Below are 19,767 nucleotides of genomic sequence, written 5' to 3'. Positions count from 1 at the left end.
TTGAGACGCAGAGAAAGCAGTGTAGTTTGGTGTCAGTATCTTGCGACGTACCAGTTACCAAAGATGACCACGAAGTCACGGCGCTAATCGACACAGGTACGGACACGCCTGTTATGAGCCAGAATCGCGCGCACACTTTACAAAGTCTCGACGCAATGGATCGGAACTCAGATTCGTACTGCAGGAGGGCACCTCATAACTCGAATGGACCGATGCACGGCACAAGTCAACATTCGGGGCTTCACGTACATCGGCGACTTCGTCATTCTTCCTGAATGTTCAAAGGATCTTATACTCGGCATGGATTTCCTTCAGGCGAATGGTGCTCTCATCGACCTGCAAGAGTCCGGAGTTAGCTTCGCTACTACGCAAGCCATAGCGAGCAGTAATGACGACAGTGACATCGCGCTTCACGTAGCTGACGATCACGTCCCGTTGCCACCCAAGAGCGGCGTGCTTACCCTTGTCCGATGCCACATGGAAGACGACGCCGAAGGAATTGTTCAGGCCAAGATCCCCCTGCTTCTTGAGCGCCACATTTTCATAGACAGAGGGCTTCTTCAGGTGCGAAATAAGTGTTCAGTCGTTTTGCAAACAAACTTTAGCAAAGAGTATCGGCATGTACAGCGAGGAACGGCGATCGCATTTCTTCGCAAAATCATTGATGTTACTGCCATTGCCACATTGGGAATCGCATCGTCTCAGCAATCTGAGTTACCCAGCCTAAAAGAATGGATTCACGTTAACGCTGCTCTGCCAAACCATCAGATAGACCGTCTACTGAGTCTCGTGAATGAATTTGTGGACTGTTTTTCAATGCTGTCGAAAGTACGGCGCACGTCCATCACAAAGCACCGCAATATTACGAACGAGTCTTCACGTCCTGTTCGTCAGCATCCTTACAGAGTTTCTCCAGTGGAAAGGGAAGCGATCAAACATCTGGTGAAAGAGATGCTCCCAGACGACGTGATCCAGCCATCCACAAGCCCATGGGCCTCCCCTGTAAAGCTAGTCAGACAGTAAGGTAACACACTACGGTTCTGTTTAGATTACAGAATGTTGAACAGCGTCACCAAGCGCGACGTTTATCCATTGCCCCGCATCGACGACGCATTGCATCGTCTCCAATATGCCAATTTTTTTTCTTCGTTGGACCTTAAATCAGGGTATTGGCAAATCGAAGTTGATGAAAAGAATCGGGAAAAAAACTGTGTTTGTGACACCTGGCGGGCTTTATGAGTTCAAAGTTCTTCCGTTCGGTCTCTGTTCCGCACCTGCCACCTTTAAGCCGATGATGGATACCGTGCTTGCTGGTCTCAAATGGCAAGCCTGACTCGTATACTTGGACGACGTCGTCGTGTTCTCGAGCACGTTTGACGAACATCACGCACGGCTCGAGAGTGTCCTCGCTGCGATGCTCACTGCTGGCCTCACCACCAAGCCTGAAAAATGCTACTTCGGGTTCCAAGACCTCAAATTTCTTGGCATTTCGTTGGTCCTAAAGGCATCCGACCACACCCCGACAAGTTCGCTGCCGTCACCGAGTTTTCGCCACCCATAGAAAAGAAGGCTGTCCAACGCTTCATTGGTTTGTGCGCATATTATAGGCGGTTTGTCGAGGGATACTCGAGAATCGCTGAGCCTCTGACACGGCTTACACGCGACGATGTGCCTTTCATTTGGGCGGACCAGCAGCAGCAGTCGTTCAATGAATTTCTCCAGCGTTTGCAAGCGACCCCAATACTTGCTCATTTCGATGAAGTAGCTGGCACTGAAATCCATGCTGACGCCAGCAATACGGGTCTCGGTGCAGTTCTTGTGCAGTGGCAAGCTGTTGCGGAACGCCTCATTGCTTATGCAAGCCGCAGTCTCACCAAGGCTGTGAAGAACTACTCAACCACTGAAAAAGAATGCTTAGCGGTTGTGTGGGCAATTGTTAAATTCCGACCCTGCTTGTACGGTAGACCCTTTAAGGCTGTCAGCGAGTACCACGCCCTGTGCTAGCTTGCCAAACTCAAGGATCCTTCAGGCAGACTAGCCCGTTGGAGCCTACGCTTACAAGAGTACGACATAACAGTTGTCTACCGATCTGGGAGGAAGCACAGCGATGCTGACTGTTTGTCACGTGCATCACTCTATACGACGTCATCGGACCCTGACCATGACTTGCCATTTGTCGGCGTTATGGACGCCATAAAGATGGCTGAGCATCAGTGCAGTGATCCTGAGCTGCTGTCGCTGATTGAGCACCTTCAAGGAGTTGAAGGTGCTTTACCTCACTCGCTCGTGCGTGGCTTATCATCGTACTACTTGCACAACAACGTCCTTTACAGGAAAAACTGCGGATGCGGTCGCAATACGTACATTCTTGTCGTGCCGTTGGCGCTGTGCCAAGATATATTGCAGGCCTCCCATGATGAGACATGCGCGGGACACCTGGGATTCGCAAAACATTAGCAAGGATACGACAGAAATATTACTGGCCCCGGCTTTATTCTTCTGTGAAATGGTACGTGAAGACCTGCCGCGATTGCCAGCGCCGCAGGAAACCACCAGTTAAACATGGCTGGCTTTCTCCATCCTGTGGGCCCTCCTCAAGCACCGTTCGAACAAATAGGAATGGATCTACTTGGGCCATTCCCAGTGGCCTCTTCGCGCAACAAATGGATAGTGGTCGCTACCGACCACTTAACCCAGTACGCCGAAACCGAAGCTATTCCGGAAGCAAACTCGTATGAAATGGCCAAGTTCTTTGCACACCACATCATCCTACGACATGGTGCACCGTCTGTCGTCATCACCGACCATGGTACAGCTTTTACAGTCGAACCTATGCACGACGTTCTCCAGCTGACGCATTTCTCTCACCGCAAGCGCTCTCCGTGTATATCGACGTAGAGCGCAAGACGTGGGACGAGATTTTACCGTATGTGACTTTCGCGTATAACACTGCTGTACAGGAGACTACACAGTATATGCCATTCGAGCTTGTATACGGGCGCCACGTCGTGTCGACACTTGACGCCATGCTACCTCTATCTGATAATAGCGCGACCAGCGAACACGTAGAAGAGTTCGTACAAAGAGCTGAAGAAGCCCGCCAGATTGCTCGGCATCGTATCCGGAGCCAACAGCATGCCGACACCCTTCGGTATAATCAGGGTCGACGCGACGTCCATTACAATACCGGCGCCTTCGTGTGGATCTCGACGCCCATGCGTCGCCCTGGACTCTCAGAAAAGTTGCTCCGCCGGTATTTTGGTCCCTACAAGGTTACACGCCGCCTCAGTGACGTTACCTATACGAAGTTGTCCCCTGCAGTTCTGACCCCGGTTCGCCCCGTCGTCGTCCGCGCGCTGAAGTTGTTCATGTACTGCGCATGAAACCGTACTATGCGCGTACGTGAACGCCGAGATGCACCTGAGGAGCTCCATTTCTTTTGTCGCTGAAAGATCTTTTTCATGCGACCGATACGGTCGTTTTCGCATGTGGGCATTGGCACAATGATGTGGGGCTCCCGCGCCGCGGGACGGCGCGCGCAACGACCGGCGTCATGGAAGACGACTAAGCGCGCATCTGCACGCTCTTCTTCTGGCCCGCCATTAAAAGAGAAGCGTCCATTTTGTAAGACTCGTCTTCAATCTACGTTACAATATATAGGTAGGTGATCACTGATAGTGGTACAAATAGTGCCAAAAAGTACGAAATTCAAGGGAAAGGTTGTTATGAACAGGTCTATTAATGTTGCTCTCGAGTCAGTAATACGAGTACAAGTGAGGATTACATCCGATAAAAATTGGGAATCAAGAAGTGTGGAAAGATACTTTTGCTTATTAGCGCTTGCTAGCATATCGATATTCAAGTCACCTCCCAGCACGAGTCAATATCGGTGGTAATTTTCAATGGAAATCACGTTATCTAAAAACTGTACAAAATTACTCATTCTGTCATCGGGTGCTCTTATACTGCAGCAAACAGACAGTTTTCTACTTAAGAGATATAATTTCAATATCATCCCTGCATTGCGACCACTCGTTAAGTCATTCATATCTCATGTTTAACATACATACATACGCCACCTCCTGGCCTTATCTGCCTATTTAAATCAACTGGATAATACCCTGCGATATTAATGACGTCCGAGTCATCACGGTACCACGTTTCTGTAAGCATAATTATGGAGAAATGCCAAAGGAATTACAATACGTCGGATGCGAGCCCAACATAATCTGAACTTGTTGAAATTATAGAGGTTTCTTGGGAAATACAGTTTACACACGCGGCACCACACCGGAACAAAACTCTGTGTTTTATGCACTTCGAGAAAAATTATTACAGCCTCGCGAAAATATTCGCGGAACGGTTTTGCATCAACATTATTATAATTATTAACATTATCATTAACATTATTGCCTCAATATGCTGTACAGGCCCAGTAATATTAATGCATCAAAAAGTACACTATCATCGTTTCATAACGCAGCTATTAGGCGCCCGTTCCTGCGGCGAGCGTCGGCGTAACCGAGCGAACGAGCGCAACAGCGAAGGATGGAAGAGCAATGCAGAGCCGAGCGGGTAGTGAAAGGTGGTGATAGCGAAGAGAGCGCGAGGTGAAAAGCGGGAAAGGAGGGTGTAGCGAACCATGAGGCGGAGGAGGATATAGACAAGAATGGCACCACCGAGCGGAGCTGTCGTAGTCGCGCCTAAAGCCCCTTGATAATTTGAAAGTAGCGACACTCTCCTCCTCACGGCGCTTTCCTCCTCGATTCTCCTCGCCCGCCGGCTGCGCACGGCCCGCTTTTCCTCCCTGGCTCCCGCGGACGGGCCGCAGCATTCTATGGAGGCGTCTTATTTTGGGCCAGTTGCGCGCCCCAGTGGGGTTGAAAATTTTGAGAAATGCTGATAACAGCATTGATAATGCTGGAGGCAACGTTTGTGAGGAGGTTGGTTTCTTAAAGCCGTATGAACGGGGCATACCGATGTAAAGGGAGCTTTCAAGCTAGTTCTATACTCCAGACAATTTTCCTGCCACATGATCAGATGCTTTACTTCGTGCGTCTGATCTAGTGTTGCTTGTGACACATCCCTTTGTGTGTGGCTTAATACGCGAAAGCCTTAGACCTCTCTTTCAAGGTCCCGTTGTGAGCTACAGAAAAAAATCACGGGACTGAACGAAGGCGGGAAGCGAACTAAAGCATGTGCAACCGCGTATAGGAGAGGATTAATGATTAGCAAAGCAATGATTGATTAGTGATTCGAGTAAGATGAATTCGGGAGGATTAAGGTGGATTAAAGTCGATGAAGGTGCGTTAGGGTGAATGAAGGTGCATAAAGGAGGACTAGGTTGGATTAGTGTCGATGAAGGTGAATTAGGGTGGATGAAGGTGCGTTGAGGTGCATTAAGGACGATTATAATGGATTAGGGTGGATTAAAGTGCATGATGAAGGATAAGGGTGGATTAAGGATGAAGGTGCATTAAGGATTATGGTGGGCTAGGGTTAATTAACGTGAATGAAGGAGGCTTAGGGTTGATTAACGAGGATTAGGTTGGACTAAGGTAGATGAATGAGGATTCGGGTGGATTAAGATGAATTAAGGACGATTATAGTGGATTAGGTAGATTAAAGTGATTGAGGAAGGATTAGGGTTGATTAAGGAGGATTAAAGTGCATTAAGGAGTGTTAGAGCAGATTAAGGTCGATGAAGGTGGGTTAGGGTGCATTAAGAGGACTTTCGTGGATTATGGTGGATTAAAGTGAATGAAGGAGGATTAAGGTCGACGAATGTGAATTCGGTGGATTAACGTGCATTAGGAGGATTATGGTAGACTAATTGGTCTTAATACTCAATGAACCCTAATTCACCTTAGTCCACCCTAATCCACCTTAATGCTCCTTCATCCGCCTTAATCCAGCTTAATACTCCCAATCCACCTCAATACAACCTTATCAACCTACATCGCCCCTAATGCATCTTAGCCTACCCTATAAGGTCTTAATCCTCCATTATCAGCCCTAATCCATCATAATCCGCCCTAATCCCCTCTCGTCCACCTCAATCCTTATTCACGCACTTTATATCAATTTAATCCGGCTTAATAGTCCCAATCTACCTTAATACACCCCAATCCACCTCTATCAAACCTATCCAGCTCCACGGTCCCTAATCCACCTTAATATACCCTAATCCATCTTAATCGGTCTTAATCCCCCTTTATCAACCCTAATTCACCTTAATCCACATTAAACGACCTTAATCTACCTTTATCCTCCTTAATCCCCCTAATCCTCGTTCATGCACTATAATCCACCCTAATCCGTCCTAATACCCATTCATCAACCCGTAATCCACCATATACCGCCTTAATTCTCCTCCACCTTCCTTAATCTTTATTCATGCCTCCAAATCCTTCTTGATACACGCTAATCAACCTTAATCCTCCCTAATCCACCTGATGTCAATCACTAATGATTCATTAATTGGGTAATCATTCTCTTATACAGGAGTGGACATGCTTTGGGTCACCTCTGGCCTTCCTTGGGTAACGTGATTCTTACAGAGATCTAAAGGCTTTCGCCTTAAAACTTAAAAAAAAACTCAATGTTGACTAGCTAACGCTCATTGCCTGCAATACCACGGGTATACTTGCCACTAATTTTTTCAGGGCGCAAAGCAGAATCTATAATGCTGCCCTTCCGACTGAATAACAACAGTTAGCGACGTGCGAGGTGATAGAGCAGCCCCAGAATATTAAGCATACTGAGGACAACCGCAACAAAAACGCTGGTGTGGTAGGCCGGTAAAATGAAACAAAAAAATGCAGCATTACAGGATGCTTTGCTGCGAGCTATAATAAAGACGCCTTAGCACGCAAACAACGCTGTTCTTTGTCGGAACAAAGTTTTTTCGGCCAATTTTATGCAGCCACTGCTTCCTGCACAAGCCGTCACGCTTTCCTTGCGGTATCATAAAAACGGCATATCTTCAGGCTTCTTGCTGCAGTTATATGCGCAACAGCCCGGCATAGCGCTAGCACATAGAGCAGGAAACACAGCGTACAACGTTCGCTACGCCGAGCTAAAGCGCCGAGCCAGCCGTGCTGAGAAGGAAAATGGCGCGAACGAAAAAGCAAAACATAAGCAAAACTCAAGATCGGCGCGTTTCCAAGGGCAACGGCAGGGAGACCAATCGTCGTGCAGAAAAACGGGGGCAAAACTGGTTGCCGCGGGGGGAACGCACAAGGGGCGAGGAGGAGGCGAGGAGGTCGCGTGGCGGCGGCAGAGTTCAAAGAGTGTCGCTACTTTCAAATCATCAAGGGACTTTAGTCGCGCCAGCGTGAGAGCGCCGCATGCGGAGTAAAATTCAACTAGCGGATGTACATCTTTCCCATCTCTCGTTCACACCGCCTTGGTTGCCTCTTGCACTGCAGGTGTATGGGCGCGTTCCGTATCGCACGTGGTGTGTGTGTGTGTGTGTGTGTGTGTGCGGCAACGCAGAATATACTTGGCTCTCAATGCTGGTCTGGCTGAGCTTTGTAGCATTCATCTGGCAAACAGCCCAAGCCGAAATAAAGGAATACCAAACTATGCTACCGATAACTGCCTACGGCAAGTGAATTATGTGCGTGGCACAGTTGAGAAACTTGCAGCTTGAAAACCTGCAAAGGTTGGATGACGGTGCATCTGTTGCAGCTCTATGCGCAGAGAGGCGATCCGCTTGGAGAGCAAAGACAATAAACACCTTACAATTGTCAGCCATGCTATGCATGCGGGCCATGTTATCTTCCACACTGTTTCCATAGTAATACCGTGTGAAAGCAAGCCTTTCTTTCCCACAAATCTTAAATTCGACGTGTTTTTTCAAAACTGAAACGCCGCAGTGGGCTGTGTTTGAATTCTAGTGGAAATAGAAACTGGCGGCGTACCTTATTCTTCGCCACTGTGTAACCCCGGCGGACTGCAGTTGGCGCTAACGTTGACAACGTAACTGCCGCTAAGTTTAAGCGTTGTTGCTGTTCTTTCAGGTATCCGAAAATCTTAAATCCTTTCCCGACACACACCAGGGCCAGCTCGCACCAAGCATTTTAGCCACGGATTAATTTGCATTGGGTAAACAAATTACGCCTGTCGCCTGAGTTGGCGCTGAGTGGCGGGGAAAGCTCCTGGTGCAAACGCGCGTCAGGCATCCAACGTGACTCTGCGTTGCTGGCTCGCTCCTTAGCATGGGGATAAAATCAAACCATCCCCGGCACCACCTCGCACTTAGGCGAAACTGCTACCCTTTCTCTAGCTGTCCGGGCCCGTTCGATTGCGCTAAGCCTGCAACGTCAACGATATGATATTTTAAATGTTGAGCCTTCCGTCAAATACGTATTCTATGCTGATGACACAAATCTTTTCTTTTCCGGAACAAGCTCACATAATCTCGGGAATCTAGCTAACATAACATTAGAAAAAGATATGCACCTGGACACTTCGAGATTCTTTACAGATTACCTGTTCAAAACTGAAGTGGTTCTTTTTCGCTCGAAGTCCCCACTTTATGAACCCACTCATTCTTATAGTCTCGTGTTAAATAATAATAAAATTGAATTTTCTTGTGCAGCAAAAGCTCTAGGTGTTATCTTTCATGAACATGTAAAATGGTATCACCATACGGAATTTTCACAAACTTTGCAATGTATTGGGTGTATTGAAAAGTTGTCTGCGTCTATTGCCAGTTCCTCAAAAGCTTTCTATATTTAAGGCACTCTTCCCATTTCATCTACGCTATTGTAACTTAATTTGGGGTAACGGAACAAAGCAATCCACAAATAACCTTCTTATCCTACAAAAAAGGCTGCACATTCTGTTGTAAACCTACCATTTAATGTACACACTTGTAATGCTTTAATATAATGTAATAAAGTTAAACTTGCTATATGAATACGCTTTATTGGTTTCTTTTAGAACTGATACTGTAAAAATCGCCGTAATATACGCAGTGTAGCTAACATGCAAATAAAGTCCTTCGCGCTAAGCAGACACTCGGACCAATGGTATGTGCCATGGCAGGGCGCATGCTATGGCTTCCAAACTTTAAGATATTGCTTGCCAAAGACATGAAGTAACTTCAAAATTTATTACGAAAATGTTCACACACTCTCTAGCATTTCTGTTTTAAGCAAGTTATGTTACATATGGTTCTTAGTTCAATTTTCTTTTTTGTCAAATAGTTTTCTTTCTATATCATGTGAATTCTCACATGACAGTTACGTTGTAGTGTACTATTCTTTTTACTGCCATGCTGCCATATTGAACCGCGGACGTATGGCTAGTAAAGCTGTTTCTAATTTTTCCTCGACCTATGTGAAACTCCATGTATGTGGTAAAATAAATGAACCCTCAAAAACCCTCGCCGGCAATAAAGAAAAAAAAAGGCATCCGTGGCGTAATGGCTTCATTACGAGGCTTGCGTGCTAGAGACCCTGTTTTCAAATCCTGCCATCGGACTTCTTTATGAATGTTTATCAAATTATTTATAACACCGTACTTTGTTGAAAATGACGAGTATACAAAGCCACAAAGCCATTCGAAGCCCCAAAAATACGAAATTCAGGCGAATCCATGTGCTCACTACCAGTTACATGCTGGCTGAATCAGCCTGCCTGCGTCTTCTTTAGACACTAGCACCAAAGTTCTTTCTAGTAATTATTGCATGAAGCTCTGCTTCAAAAAGTAATGAGTTTCTTCTTTGCACCACTCCTAGATTACCCCATTACGTTAAACGCGTTCGGCGTTAGAGGCCAGCTAGGTACGAAAACGTGCCTAGAACATGGAAAGAAAGCAGACATGACACGGCACTGAGTTCAACTGGCATTTACTGATCACACACCTAACTGCAGACGTCTGCAATATGGAACCTTGCTCGGCGCGACACATTCTCTAAATAGACACGATGCTAGTCTAAGAACTCGTGTTCACTCTGAATTATCGCGCTATATAGCCAATCTCTTTACAGTTCAGTCTATGTAGTACGGATCTATTTACCGGTGGCATCTACCAATGTCTCAAGCGCTGCTCTGTGCTCTCTTAAGCGATCATTCAAGCAGCATACAGTTTGGCCGATGTCTGCCTGCGTGGAAGATTGAGCGAGTTGATGCTGCATTACGAATACCATACATTGCGGCAAAGAATAAGAAAACGGCCAATAGAAGGAAAACAATTGTAAATACAAACATGAAAAAGCACTTGTTTATTTTTTTTTGGTCCCTTCGTCATTCTTTCGAACACTTGCCGCACTGTATCAAGTTCGTATTGACCCATGTAGCATTTCTTACCAGACATAAACCACTAATGCGGAGCACGGGTAGAACGCCGGGTTTCTAATCTGAAGGTCGGAAGCTCAAATCCTCGTCCAGTCCACCACACCTAATTTCAGGCTTGGAGCGGTTCCTGAAAAGAAAGAGAGATGGCCGGGAGACAATGGGGCTATACAAGTCCAGGGACAATCAATTTAGGAAAGCCCACTAAACTTCAACAAAGACAATCCATCACCAGAAGAGGAATTGACCTCCCTGGTCGAGCATTCAGACACTACCTCGTTCATGGCTCATGCAATTATTCCACGGCACTCAATGTTCTGCGGCTGAAAAGCATCTGATCAAGGCGGCGTCAGACCTGCGATGCTGCAGAGGGTGCTAAGAATATCTGGGTCCGAACCGGCCGCCACTAGAAACTGAACCTGACAACGTCTAATGCGCGAATCCTCTCGAGTGAGGCTAGTTAAGCGGGGCTCTTCGAGGAATTATCAGGCATTGGACACTATTTGCCTTAGTGAATTTAGAGGAACTGGTGAGGCTTGTACAGTGCTAAAGACCATGTCTTCTGCTACAGAGTTGTTCCGGATAAGAATATGGGGTAGGATTTCTAATTCATTTTAACGTAGCGGACAATATTGATGAATTCTGCAATGTTAATAAGACGGTAAAAGTTGTTGTAGTAAAGCTAAATAGGAGACATAGATTAAATGTAGTACAACCATGCGCTCCCATCGGTAGTCATGATGATGAAGAACCAAAACAGTTTTATGATGTTGAATTAGCAATGAGAAAGGTGCAAACTCAGTATACGGCAGTCATGGGTGACTTCAATGCAAAAGTGGAGAAAAAGCAGGCTGTCAAACAAGCAATTGTCAAACTCGGTGTCCCTTCTAGGAACACTACAGGATAGGTGTTGGTAGGATTCGCGGAAAGGAATAGGCCCCGAAAAATGAATACCTTCTTCATGGAGCGCAGTAACAGGAAGCCGACCGGAAAAGCCCTAATGGAGAAATAAGAAATGAAATAGAGTTCATACTTTCCGCCGATTACAGCAAGCGTTAGATAAAGTGCAGTGACCTTGAGTTAGGGAGATCTACAATCCGCCTTTTGCGACGCCGAACTGCGCATGCGCAGTGCCCTAGCGGCTGAGGAGCGAAGCGATTTGGCAGGCGCTAGAGCAGACGGCGGACGGCCGGGGCAGGCGCTGCGATTCTCAGCTGCGCTATTCTCGCTGCCGCGCGCACGGCACGCCTTCCTAACATATTGACATCGAAATTTGGCGCGATGCCAATGTCGTGTGTCGCGTACGGCTGCAGTTCACGTGACAGTCCCAGCAGGACAGTGCGGTTTTTCCGATTTCCGTCGGTAAAACGAGATCGACAGCGCCGTGAAGCCTGGATTAGGGCTGTGAAGCGGCAAGATGCGCAAGGGCGTCCATGGCAGCCGTCAGCAGCATCTCGACTCTGCGGGAAGCACTTTGTGACAGGTATGCATCCACATACGTAGTTCTCTGTTTTTGTCGTTACTGACTCATACGAATAATCTCGAGAAAGACGCAAATGTGTTTGAGCTAGCGAAACAAACGATCTCTTGCTCGCGCGAGCCGGCCGAGTGAAACGCGGTGCTTTATTTTTTTTTAAATTCTTTTTTGTCGTCATCTCTGTGCGGCCGCCGCGTTGTGCTTTACTTTGTTTTTTTGCTGTCATCTCTGTGCGGCCGCCGCTAGAACGCCGTCTTTAGCAACTTTACACCGTGCACACTTTTACTACTTCATAAGCGTTCAGCGAGTGCTCGTGATGTCGGCGTAGTTATCTGTTGGAGCCAAGCGCGCCTGCACTGCCGGGCAGATTTGGAAACGGCGTGCACTGTTTAAGTAGCTGATGGTGCTAGTTAGCAATCGCTGCTATTTGTCGTTTCATAATTCTTGTCGACACCGAGTATAGTAATATTTCTTGAAGAAAGCTTATGTTCGTTTAGCGAATAGCGATGTAGTACGATTTGTACTATGGCTCATTTTCCCGTGCTGCGCTTTCTGGAGTCGAGTGGCGCGTCTTATTGTGTAACGGACACATTCCAGGGGCACCTTCACCGTCACCCAGACATCCGGACTTCATACCGACGCTGTTCGTGTATACAGACCAGTTCAGAAAGAAGGACGCGGTCGACCGCCATGTTCGTACCGCGGCGCGTTCCAAGAGGAAAACAGGCGCTCCACCAACAGCAGGTATCGCCGGTTCCGGGCATACTGGCCATTTTCTGGCATTTTTGTAGGTGTACATATACTTTATGTGGGTAAAACACGTATGCAAACTGACATTCTGTTGGCCTCCCCATTGCCTGTGTATGTACGCCAAGCACTATGGCACACTATAAAGGAATATATGCAGTGGTGAAACGTGATATTTGCCCTAAGAACTACACTTCATGCCCTATCCGAGTCATGCGTTTTTGTGTGTACTCATACTATTTTATTACTCACTTTACGTCACAGGTACAGAGGTTTCAGGTCAAGGAGGAACTTGTAAAGGTCTCAGTGATGGGGAACCAGACACGTCCTGTGTTCAGGGTGAGCAGTGGCTTTTGAACTAATGGCAAGCACACTGTCACATTATGCAGCTGGAAATGTTTTCTGAGGCTCACCTTATGTTGCTCATTGCGAGTCTTGCACGTTTGCGACATATGAATTATCCATAATTTGCTTTCAGGTGACCAGGTCATTAGAGTAGTGCACTCCGCACAAAGTGCGAATGCTCAGAGTAAATGTCAGTGTTCAATGAATTGTGTCTAAAGCAATAGCGTCACTTTATTGCATTTGTTGATGCAAATGCAGGTGCAGACTCTTCATTCGACGAGGAAGGAGCAGCTGATGCACTCTTGCTGCTTGCAACATCCCCAATGCTCACTGAGCCACAGGAGGTCCTAGAGCCAACGCCCTTAAGCAGAGAGGAGAACACTGACCACCTATTAACTGAAAATGTGGCATTACAACGGAAAGTCAGGGATCTAGAACTGCAATGCAGAAAGCTAAAACGCTGCACGTTTTCTGTGGATACTATTCACAAATCGTCTTTTAAGTTTTATACAGGACTGCAAAGTAAGGAACAGTTTGAAGCACTCTTTAAGCACATTGAAAAAAATGCAGAACGCATGGTTTATTGGGATGGAGGAAAAACACAAGCAAAGGAAAGACAGCTCTCCAAGCGCGAAGAACTTTTCATGGTGCTGTATAGGCTCAGGACTGGTGTTTGTGCCAAGGAAGTGGCTCGAATCTTTGGAATTTCTCAGTCATGCCTTAGTCGCATCTTTTGTACATGGGTAATTTTTCTCGATAAAGAGCTCTCAGCATTGACAAGGTTTCCCACATTAGCAGAGATCAAAAGGCACATGCCAATGGCATTCAGTGACTTCTCAAACACTAGAGTCATCCTTGATTGCACAGAGGTGAGAATCCAAAGACCTTCAAAACTACAGGCACAGAGGCATACTTTCTCCTCGTACAAGCATTATAACACGTTCAAAGCACTTGTTGGGGTAACACCAGATGGCTACGTTTCATTTGTGCCAGATTTGTGGGGTGGGCATGTTAGTGATAGCGAAGTTGTCGAAAAATCGGGCCTACTGGGTTTATTAGATGCGGGGGACGGTGTGATGGTCGACAAAGGCTTTAGATTGGAGGGCGTTTTTCCACCATCTATTCAAATCCACATGCCACCATTTAAAATGGGGAACCAATTGTCAGCTAGTGACGTGATTGCCACCCGAAAAATAGCTGGCGCTAGGATCCATGTTGAGCGAGTCATAAGACGTATCAAAGAATTTCATTTTTTAGACAAACCACTGCCAATCAACATGCTCGACATTATTGACAGCATTTTTAGGACTTGCGCCTTTTTGTGCAATTTTCTACAGCCAATCATTTCAATCAATAATGAGAACAAGTAGCCAGCTCGCACATCTCTACTTCAAATGAGCCTCCTTTACCATGCTTATGACCAGAAGAGACCAGACTGTGTAACAACAGTGTACTCTCATACTATATCACGTGTACTTACGACGACGCTGTCTACTGTGCTACCTTCTGAGGAAATTTGTATTTTCCATCTCTAAATAAATGATACTGCTTTTTCAGTTATCTTCCATGTACACTGCACATTTATTTTGTTATGTCTATAGACGTAACGGCTATAGTTATCACCAATGCTACACAATTTGCTTAGGCCATGCTATTTCTTTTCATTTTGCCATAGAAAACAAAATACTTCGAAACAGTTTAGCCGAGCTACGAGCCGAGTTTGAAGCTTTTAAGCACACGGCAAACAACAGCACATCACAGCAACCCATACAAATTGCGGACCACACTTCCAAATCACCACCACAAACATCACTGCAACAAAGTACCGCCTCCAGCACTCATTCGTTAACGCTGCAACAGTTAGCACAAAACATGCAACTAATGTTCGCAGAGCTACACAAACACCACACAATTCTTTTAAACATTGAGGCAGTTAGCCGACCAATCCGCTCCATGTGCCAGGTTGGATTTGCGGCCTGTCCAATCGTTGACTCGAGAACTGCTCTGCTGTCCACCGAGAGGGCCTGTATAGCTGCAAAAAACACAGTATTGTTAATTTATAGGTTTAGAATCCGTTTTACAAGTCGTACAGCAAGCATTACATTGTATTAAAGCAATGAGAAGTAGCATGACGTCAACAAAGCATCACTTGTCATGGCAATGTTGAGCTATTTGGTGGGGATTCATCGTGGAAGGAAGTAAGGGGTGCAGACATGGACACAAGAGAACCAGACAACACAAACACTGCAGATAGGAGCTAAGTGTACTAGAAATGAAGCTTAAAATGAGAGAAAGTTCAGCTAGTTGGTAGCGAATCGCACTAAAAGAAAGTAACGCATGCAAACATGGATACAAGAGAACCAAACTAAGTAAATGCCATGTTGTCTAGTTCTCTTGTTGGTGTTTGCACGCCTTACTTTCTTTTATGTTGAATCACTTGTCAGAAACTTAATACCATTAGGTTAGCTTTTATTTACTCCTACAAAGAAACCCCTACAGGCCTACTCAAAGAGGCGAAAGTACTTAGGCTGTGTCAAATGACACAACTGCATATTGCAACGATTAAAATGTAGGTAGATACTAATCTCCTACAAAATTGTACAGCTTACTTTCACAGTGACATAAGAATTTTTCTGCAGCTTGTAACTTGCATGTGCTCATTATGCTTTATTTTTTTTTCGCTAATTATGCTGGTCAACATAGCTAAATCGTAGAGTTGGCTCAGTATTGCAAGTATTTAAACATGCCTAAAAACAAGAAGAGCAAGACAAATGTGCATGCTTTCAATTCCATGCTCTGCTAAAACACAGTCAACATATATATATGACAAATGCCGTGCATGAATCCAGGTGATGGACTCATGCTAAAGGAACATCCATTATACATTCACACAGTGCTTCACAAACATGCCATAGATGAAGCAGATATGTTTGAGGACCCTGTGGGTGCTTACACACATCGAGTTATGCGACAGCCCTGTAAAAGTTAAGAAATGACAAGACACTAAGTCTAAAAGTGACTGCTGCATTATCTGCTGCTCAGTGGGATACTTGTGAAGGTGATGCCCAGAGACATAGGTGGGCATTCTTATATAAATGAGACAGCCTCAGAATGACACGTGCCAAGACAAAAAGTTGCGAAAAAAGTAATAAACAAGGAAGTGGACTTTCTTACCATCAAACCTCTCTTGTATGAGTCTTTGACAGGTCTCACTGTGGATGTCTTCAATGTCTGGGACCAGTGGAGTGTCTGAAGCTTCTGGTGCCACTTCACTGGGACTGTGTTCATCCTGGAATATAGTGCTTTACATTAGACAGCGCAGATAACATGCAAATGTTAGCTTAGTGACTACCTTGAATAGTAGTGCAGCTTGAAATATACGAAGCAGCATAGTAAAGATTTGAGGATTTTGTAAACAGGTCTTTGACAGCATCATATTGCGCCAGTGGTGAGAAGCGCAACAAAATAGGTTCAGATTGTGGTCTCATACCTGGCATGCCTTATTGTGCATGGTTGTTAAACAAGCAAACTCAGTATTGTACTTCTGAATCATTTTTCACATTTTATTTATTCGTACTCTAAATGCCTTCTTTCAGGGTGAGCAAAGAACAGTTTTGAAAGTAAGCAAACTACAAGCTTACTAGCATTAGAAAATTAAAAAAAAAACATTCAGATGCAGTGACATGAACTCGTGCTAACATGTGCTGTAAATCAAGAGCAAATGTAAATATGAAAGTGCAATAATGTGCATGTTGCAGAAGGGGATAGAAAAAACTCAAGCCATACGTAGAGGTAAACAGTAATCAATGCACATCAGATATGCCAACGCAAGATTTAAAATTCTTTAAAATTAGGTTCAGCAGCTCTGTGTAGAGAAGTTATTCCATTCAGCTATAAAGCATGGTATGAAAAATCAAGGGACACTTAATACACGTAACTAAGGAAACTATGTACAGATAATTTAATAAGACTTGCCCAGCATGCTATACTCACATGCTTTGCTGCATAAGTTGCAGGTGATTGGACAGTCTCGCATGATAATTATGTGAATAACATGTGGCTATAAGAATTTATGAAGCAGGCACTGGGGAGTTCATCACCGACTTGATACCTACAGTATTACAGGAGGCGTCAAAGGTCTTGTCATTTGTAAAGGCACACAGCATTTGAAAGCCCTTAAATGTATCACACTTTGGAATTCACAGTCCCTTACTGCTGTCATGGACAAGACAAGCTATAGAATGGAAGTTGAACAGATGTTTGTGTCAGTTTAACAGTGTATATGTGCATGAATGCTCTCGCATTATTTCAGTCATCACGATATAGGTTCTGCCAGAATTTTTAAAATAACTTTGGCTTTAAAGAGGTTTAGTTGCCTCAATTAACCAAGACTTACATCACAGGTTTGCTGCATCATCTCATTGCTAAGCTTGCAGATTGTTTAGCGAGATAAAAAAGAAAGTCACCGTATATAAACACTACTGACATTAGTGTTATACTGATGCAAACTGTACTTCGCATAAAAGCACAGTAAAAGGGGCTCTCAAACTGTTCCTGTCTGTCGTCACATGCTGATGGAACACCGCTAACTCTTATTTTAACAGATCACAAGCATGCAGAGTTAAGTGTAGCACTTACAAGTGATTCTCCTGAGTTTTCTTTGCTCATATAATGGAGAAGCAGGCAGTTTGCTGCCACCTTTTCGAGATCGGCAGCAAGCAGAGATGGGTCACTCGGTGAGAGCCCTGGCAGTGGATCAAACCGCCGCCTTTTCGCACCTTCATGTTTCCTTGTGTGAAAAGTGATGTCTTGCAGAGGCAGAGGTGGCTCATGCTTTTTGACTGAAAAAAAAAGTTTTGTTTGTACAAGTACAATAACGAAATTTTAAGTGCTTCCTGTGATGTTTAGCCAACGACCACATCCATTGTAAGAAAATTAAATGTTGCAGTTTGGGATTATTTTTTCTCTATGCAGGTCTTGTAGTTAAGAATTTATGAAGCGACACCAATATGTGTTCTTAATTAAAACCAGTAGCCTATATTTGTCCACATACCAATACTCATGTACGCTGTAAACAATGTAGCTGTGTGAATGAGTTGATATTCAACAGCTGCTACCACGAATGCAAACTTTACAACACGTTAAATGGTCAACACGGTGCCACAAAGAACCGTTTGCAGAAAGGGGCCGGAAGTGTGATCACAGATTTTTTAGGCACTTTTGCCGCCTCCTATGTTAACTAATGCTTGCTAAGTAGTAGCATTCTTACCTTGGGCAGGAACAATCCAAGCACATGGAACTTCCGTGCACGTTGCCGCATCCTTTTGCGCCAAGTGAATGGCATGAAGGATTAACCCAACAAAATGTTGGCATGTGCCGCTCAGGCTGCAAGAATAAAATGGAAGAGGAGATGAGTTTTCATGCTCAACAGGTATTCATCAAGGAAAAGATGGGATCAAGTGTTTATGAATTCGAAAGAACGGGTTTAAGTTCACGTCACTCAACGTGAAATACATGCGCCAATCTCAGACATGAGCCGCACACCACCACTCGCGCGTTGGCCTTGTAACACCATGTGCACACATTAACAGCATCATTGAACGATGCGATGCGGCTTGTCAGACAGCTATGCCGGCACGAAGTTAGGTACAACTAGCGGTTTTACAGTAAACAGCCAAACTTGGAAGTCATTCTCGTTATATGCCTCTAAATAGTGTACTGTGTGATACCGGCAATCCAAGGCTGTGTACGGTCGCAGACAAGTGCAAATTGGTATGCTGCACGACCGTGTCGATCGGTATACATGCAAATGCGCAAAAACAAGAACTCACCGCTTTCTTCATTTACAGTATGTGTATTTTTTCAACATTTAAGCAACCGTACCTTTATATAAGCAAACAGCTAGCCCAAAACGGCAGGGCCGGTATAGTTATGAATTCCAAAATTTAACCCATCAGACTTAAATGTCCAGCACGCGGTTCATGCAGGTCGCGCTCCAGATGTAGAATAGAAAGCTTGCTCACCCTGCGGGGCAGAGGCAATGACCAGCCAGGATGGAGCCCGACGCCTTGGAAATCGCGGCGTGCACGATGTAATAGCCGCCTTTCATTGACGGTAGGCAGATACTACGCAAAAGTCCGCACGTGGATTCTGCTGACACGTCGTTGTACATGACGTTGCGCACGTATCCTTCTTCTTGGAACATCGTTCCTTTCATTTGCTGTCGCGCGAAGCGCGCTCCGCTCGACACCATGTGTTTTTCGAGTATTTTGACGTTACCGAAGCGCTTTTTCCAGCCGTTCGTCACGCTGAAGAAACCTCCAGGTACAAAGCAGTCACCAGCGGGCTCCATGGCTAGCGGACGGCGACAAACTGTGCGCACACGTTGTTGCGGTTTTCACTCACACGCTGCTTGCTTGCACACGTGTCTCGCGTGCGGCGGCTGTCTGTCGCGGCGAGAGCGACGCCTGCCAAATCGTTTCTCGTGGCCACCGCACAGTGGCGCCACAATGCATCGCAAAAGGCGGATTACCCCTAATTTGAAGAGAGAAAGTAAAAGTAGTCAAGACGGAACTGGCTAACCTAGACGCAGTAAGGGAAATGGCAAATGAATTCAGGCTGATTCTCGCAAATAAGTATGCAGCTTTAGAACAGGAAGATGAAAATGACATAGAAGTAATTAAGTAAGATAAGCAGGGTAATGCCATAAGCAATTTCGATTATATAGTAAAAGCAGCAGAAGAATTCTGCACTGACATGCACAGTATACCCAGAGCAGTCACGCAACCTTTATTGGTAGTAGTGACGAAAACGATAGAGAGGCTCTATGACTAGCGATGAAATTAGAAGGGCATCGCAAGACATGACCACGGGAAAAGCGGCAGGTGAGATGGA

At 45.4% G+C, this 19,767-nt stretch overlaps 2 protein-coding genes across 4 annotated transcripts; one reads left to right on the top strand and one right to left on the bottom strand.

Annotated features, from left to right (window-relative positions):
• Positions 1–11,489: 11,489 nt before the first annotated feature.
• On the top strand, positions 11,490–14,433 carry LOC139059078 (uncharacterized). Of its 2 annotated transcripts, none has more exons than XM_070536970.1 (4): positions 11,490–11,787; positions 12,401–12,525; positions 12,793–12,867; positions 13,132–14,433. In XM_070536970.1, the coding sequence occupies exons 1-4, from the start codon at positions 11,738–11,740 to the stop codon at positions 14,241–14,243; spliced, it is 1,362 nt and encodes a 453-aa protein (XP_070393071.1). In that variant the 5' UTR covers positions 11,490–11,737; the 3' UTR covers positions 14,244–14,433. The 2 variants fall into 2 exon arrangements, with proteins under 2 accessions (XP_070393071.1, XP_070393070.1); XM_070536969.1 differs by having other exon boundaries at positions 12,379–12,525.
• On the bottom strand, positions 13,425–19,115 carry LOC139059079 (uncharacterized). 2 transcript variants are annotated; one of them, XM_070536971.1, is made up of 5 exons: positions 18,897–19,115; positions 18,143–18,258; positions 17,512–17,714; positions 16,048–16,162; positions 13,425–14,905 (listed from the first exon to the last, which is right to left on the bottom strand). In XM_070536971.1, the coding sequence occupies exons 1-5, from the start codon at positions 19,088–19,090 to the stop codon at positions 14,712–14,714; spliced, it is 822 nt and encodes a 273-aa protein (XP_070393072.1). In that variant the 5' UTR covers positions 19,091–19,115; the 3' UTR covers positions 13,425–14,711. The 2 variants fall into 2 exon arrangements, with proteins under 2 accessions (XP_070393072.1, XP_070393073.1); XM_070536972.1 differs by having other exon boundaries at positions 16,056–16,162.
• Positions 19,116–19,767: the final 652 nt, after the last annotated feature.

This window comes from Dermacentor albipictus, chromosome 4 (genome assembly GCF_038994185.2).
Source record: "Dermacentor albipictus isolate Rhodes 1998 colony chromosome 4, USDA_Dalb.pri_finalv2, whole genome shotgun sequence".
Classification (NCBI taxonomy): Eukaryota; Metazoa; Arthropoda; class Arachnida; order Ixodida; family Ixodidae; genus Dermacentor; species Dermacentor albipictus.
Note: the sequence above shows the minus strand (reverse complement) of the source record. Positions and strands in the feature narration are given on the sequence as shown.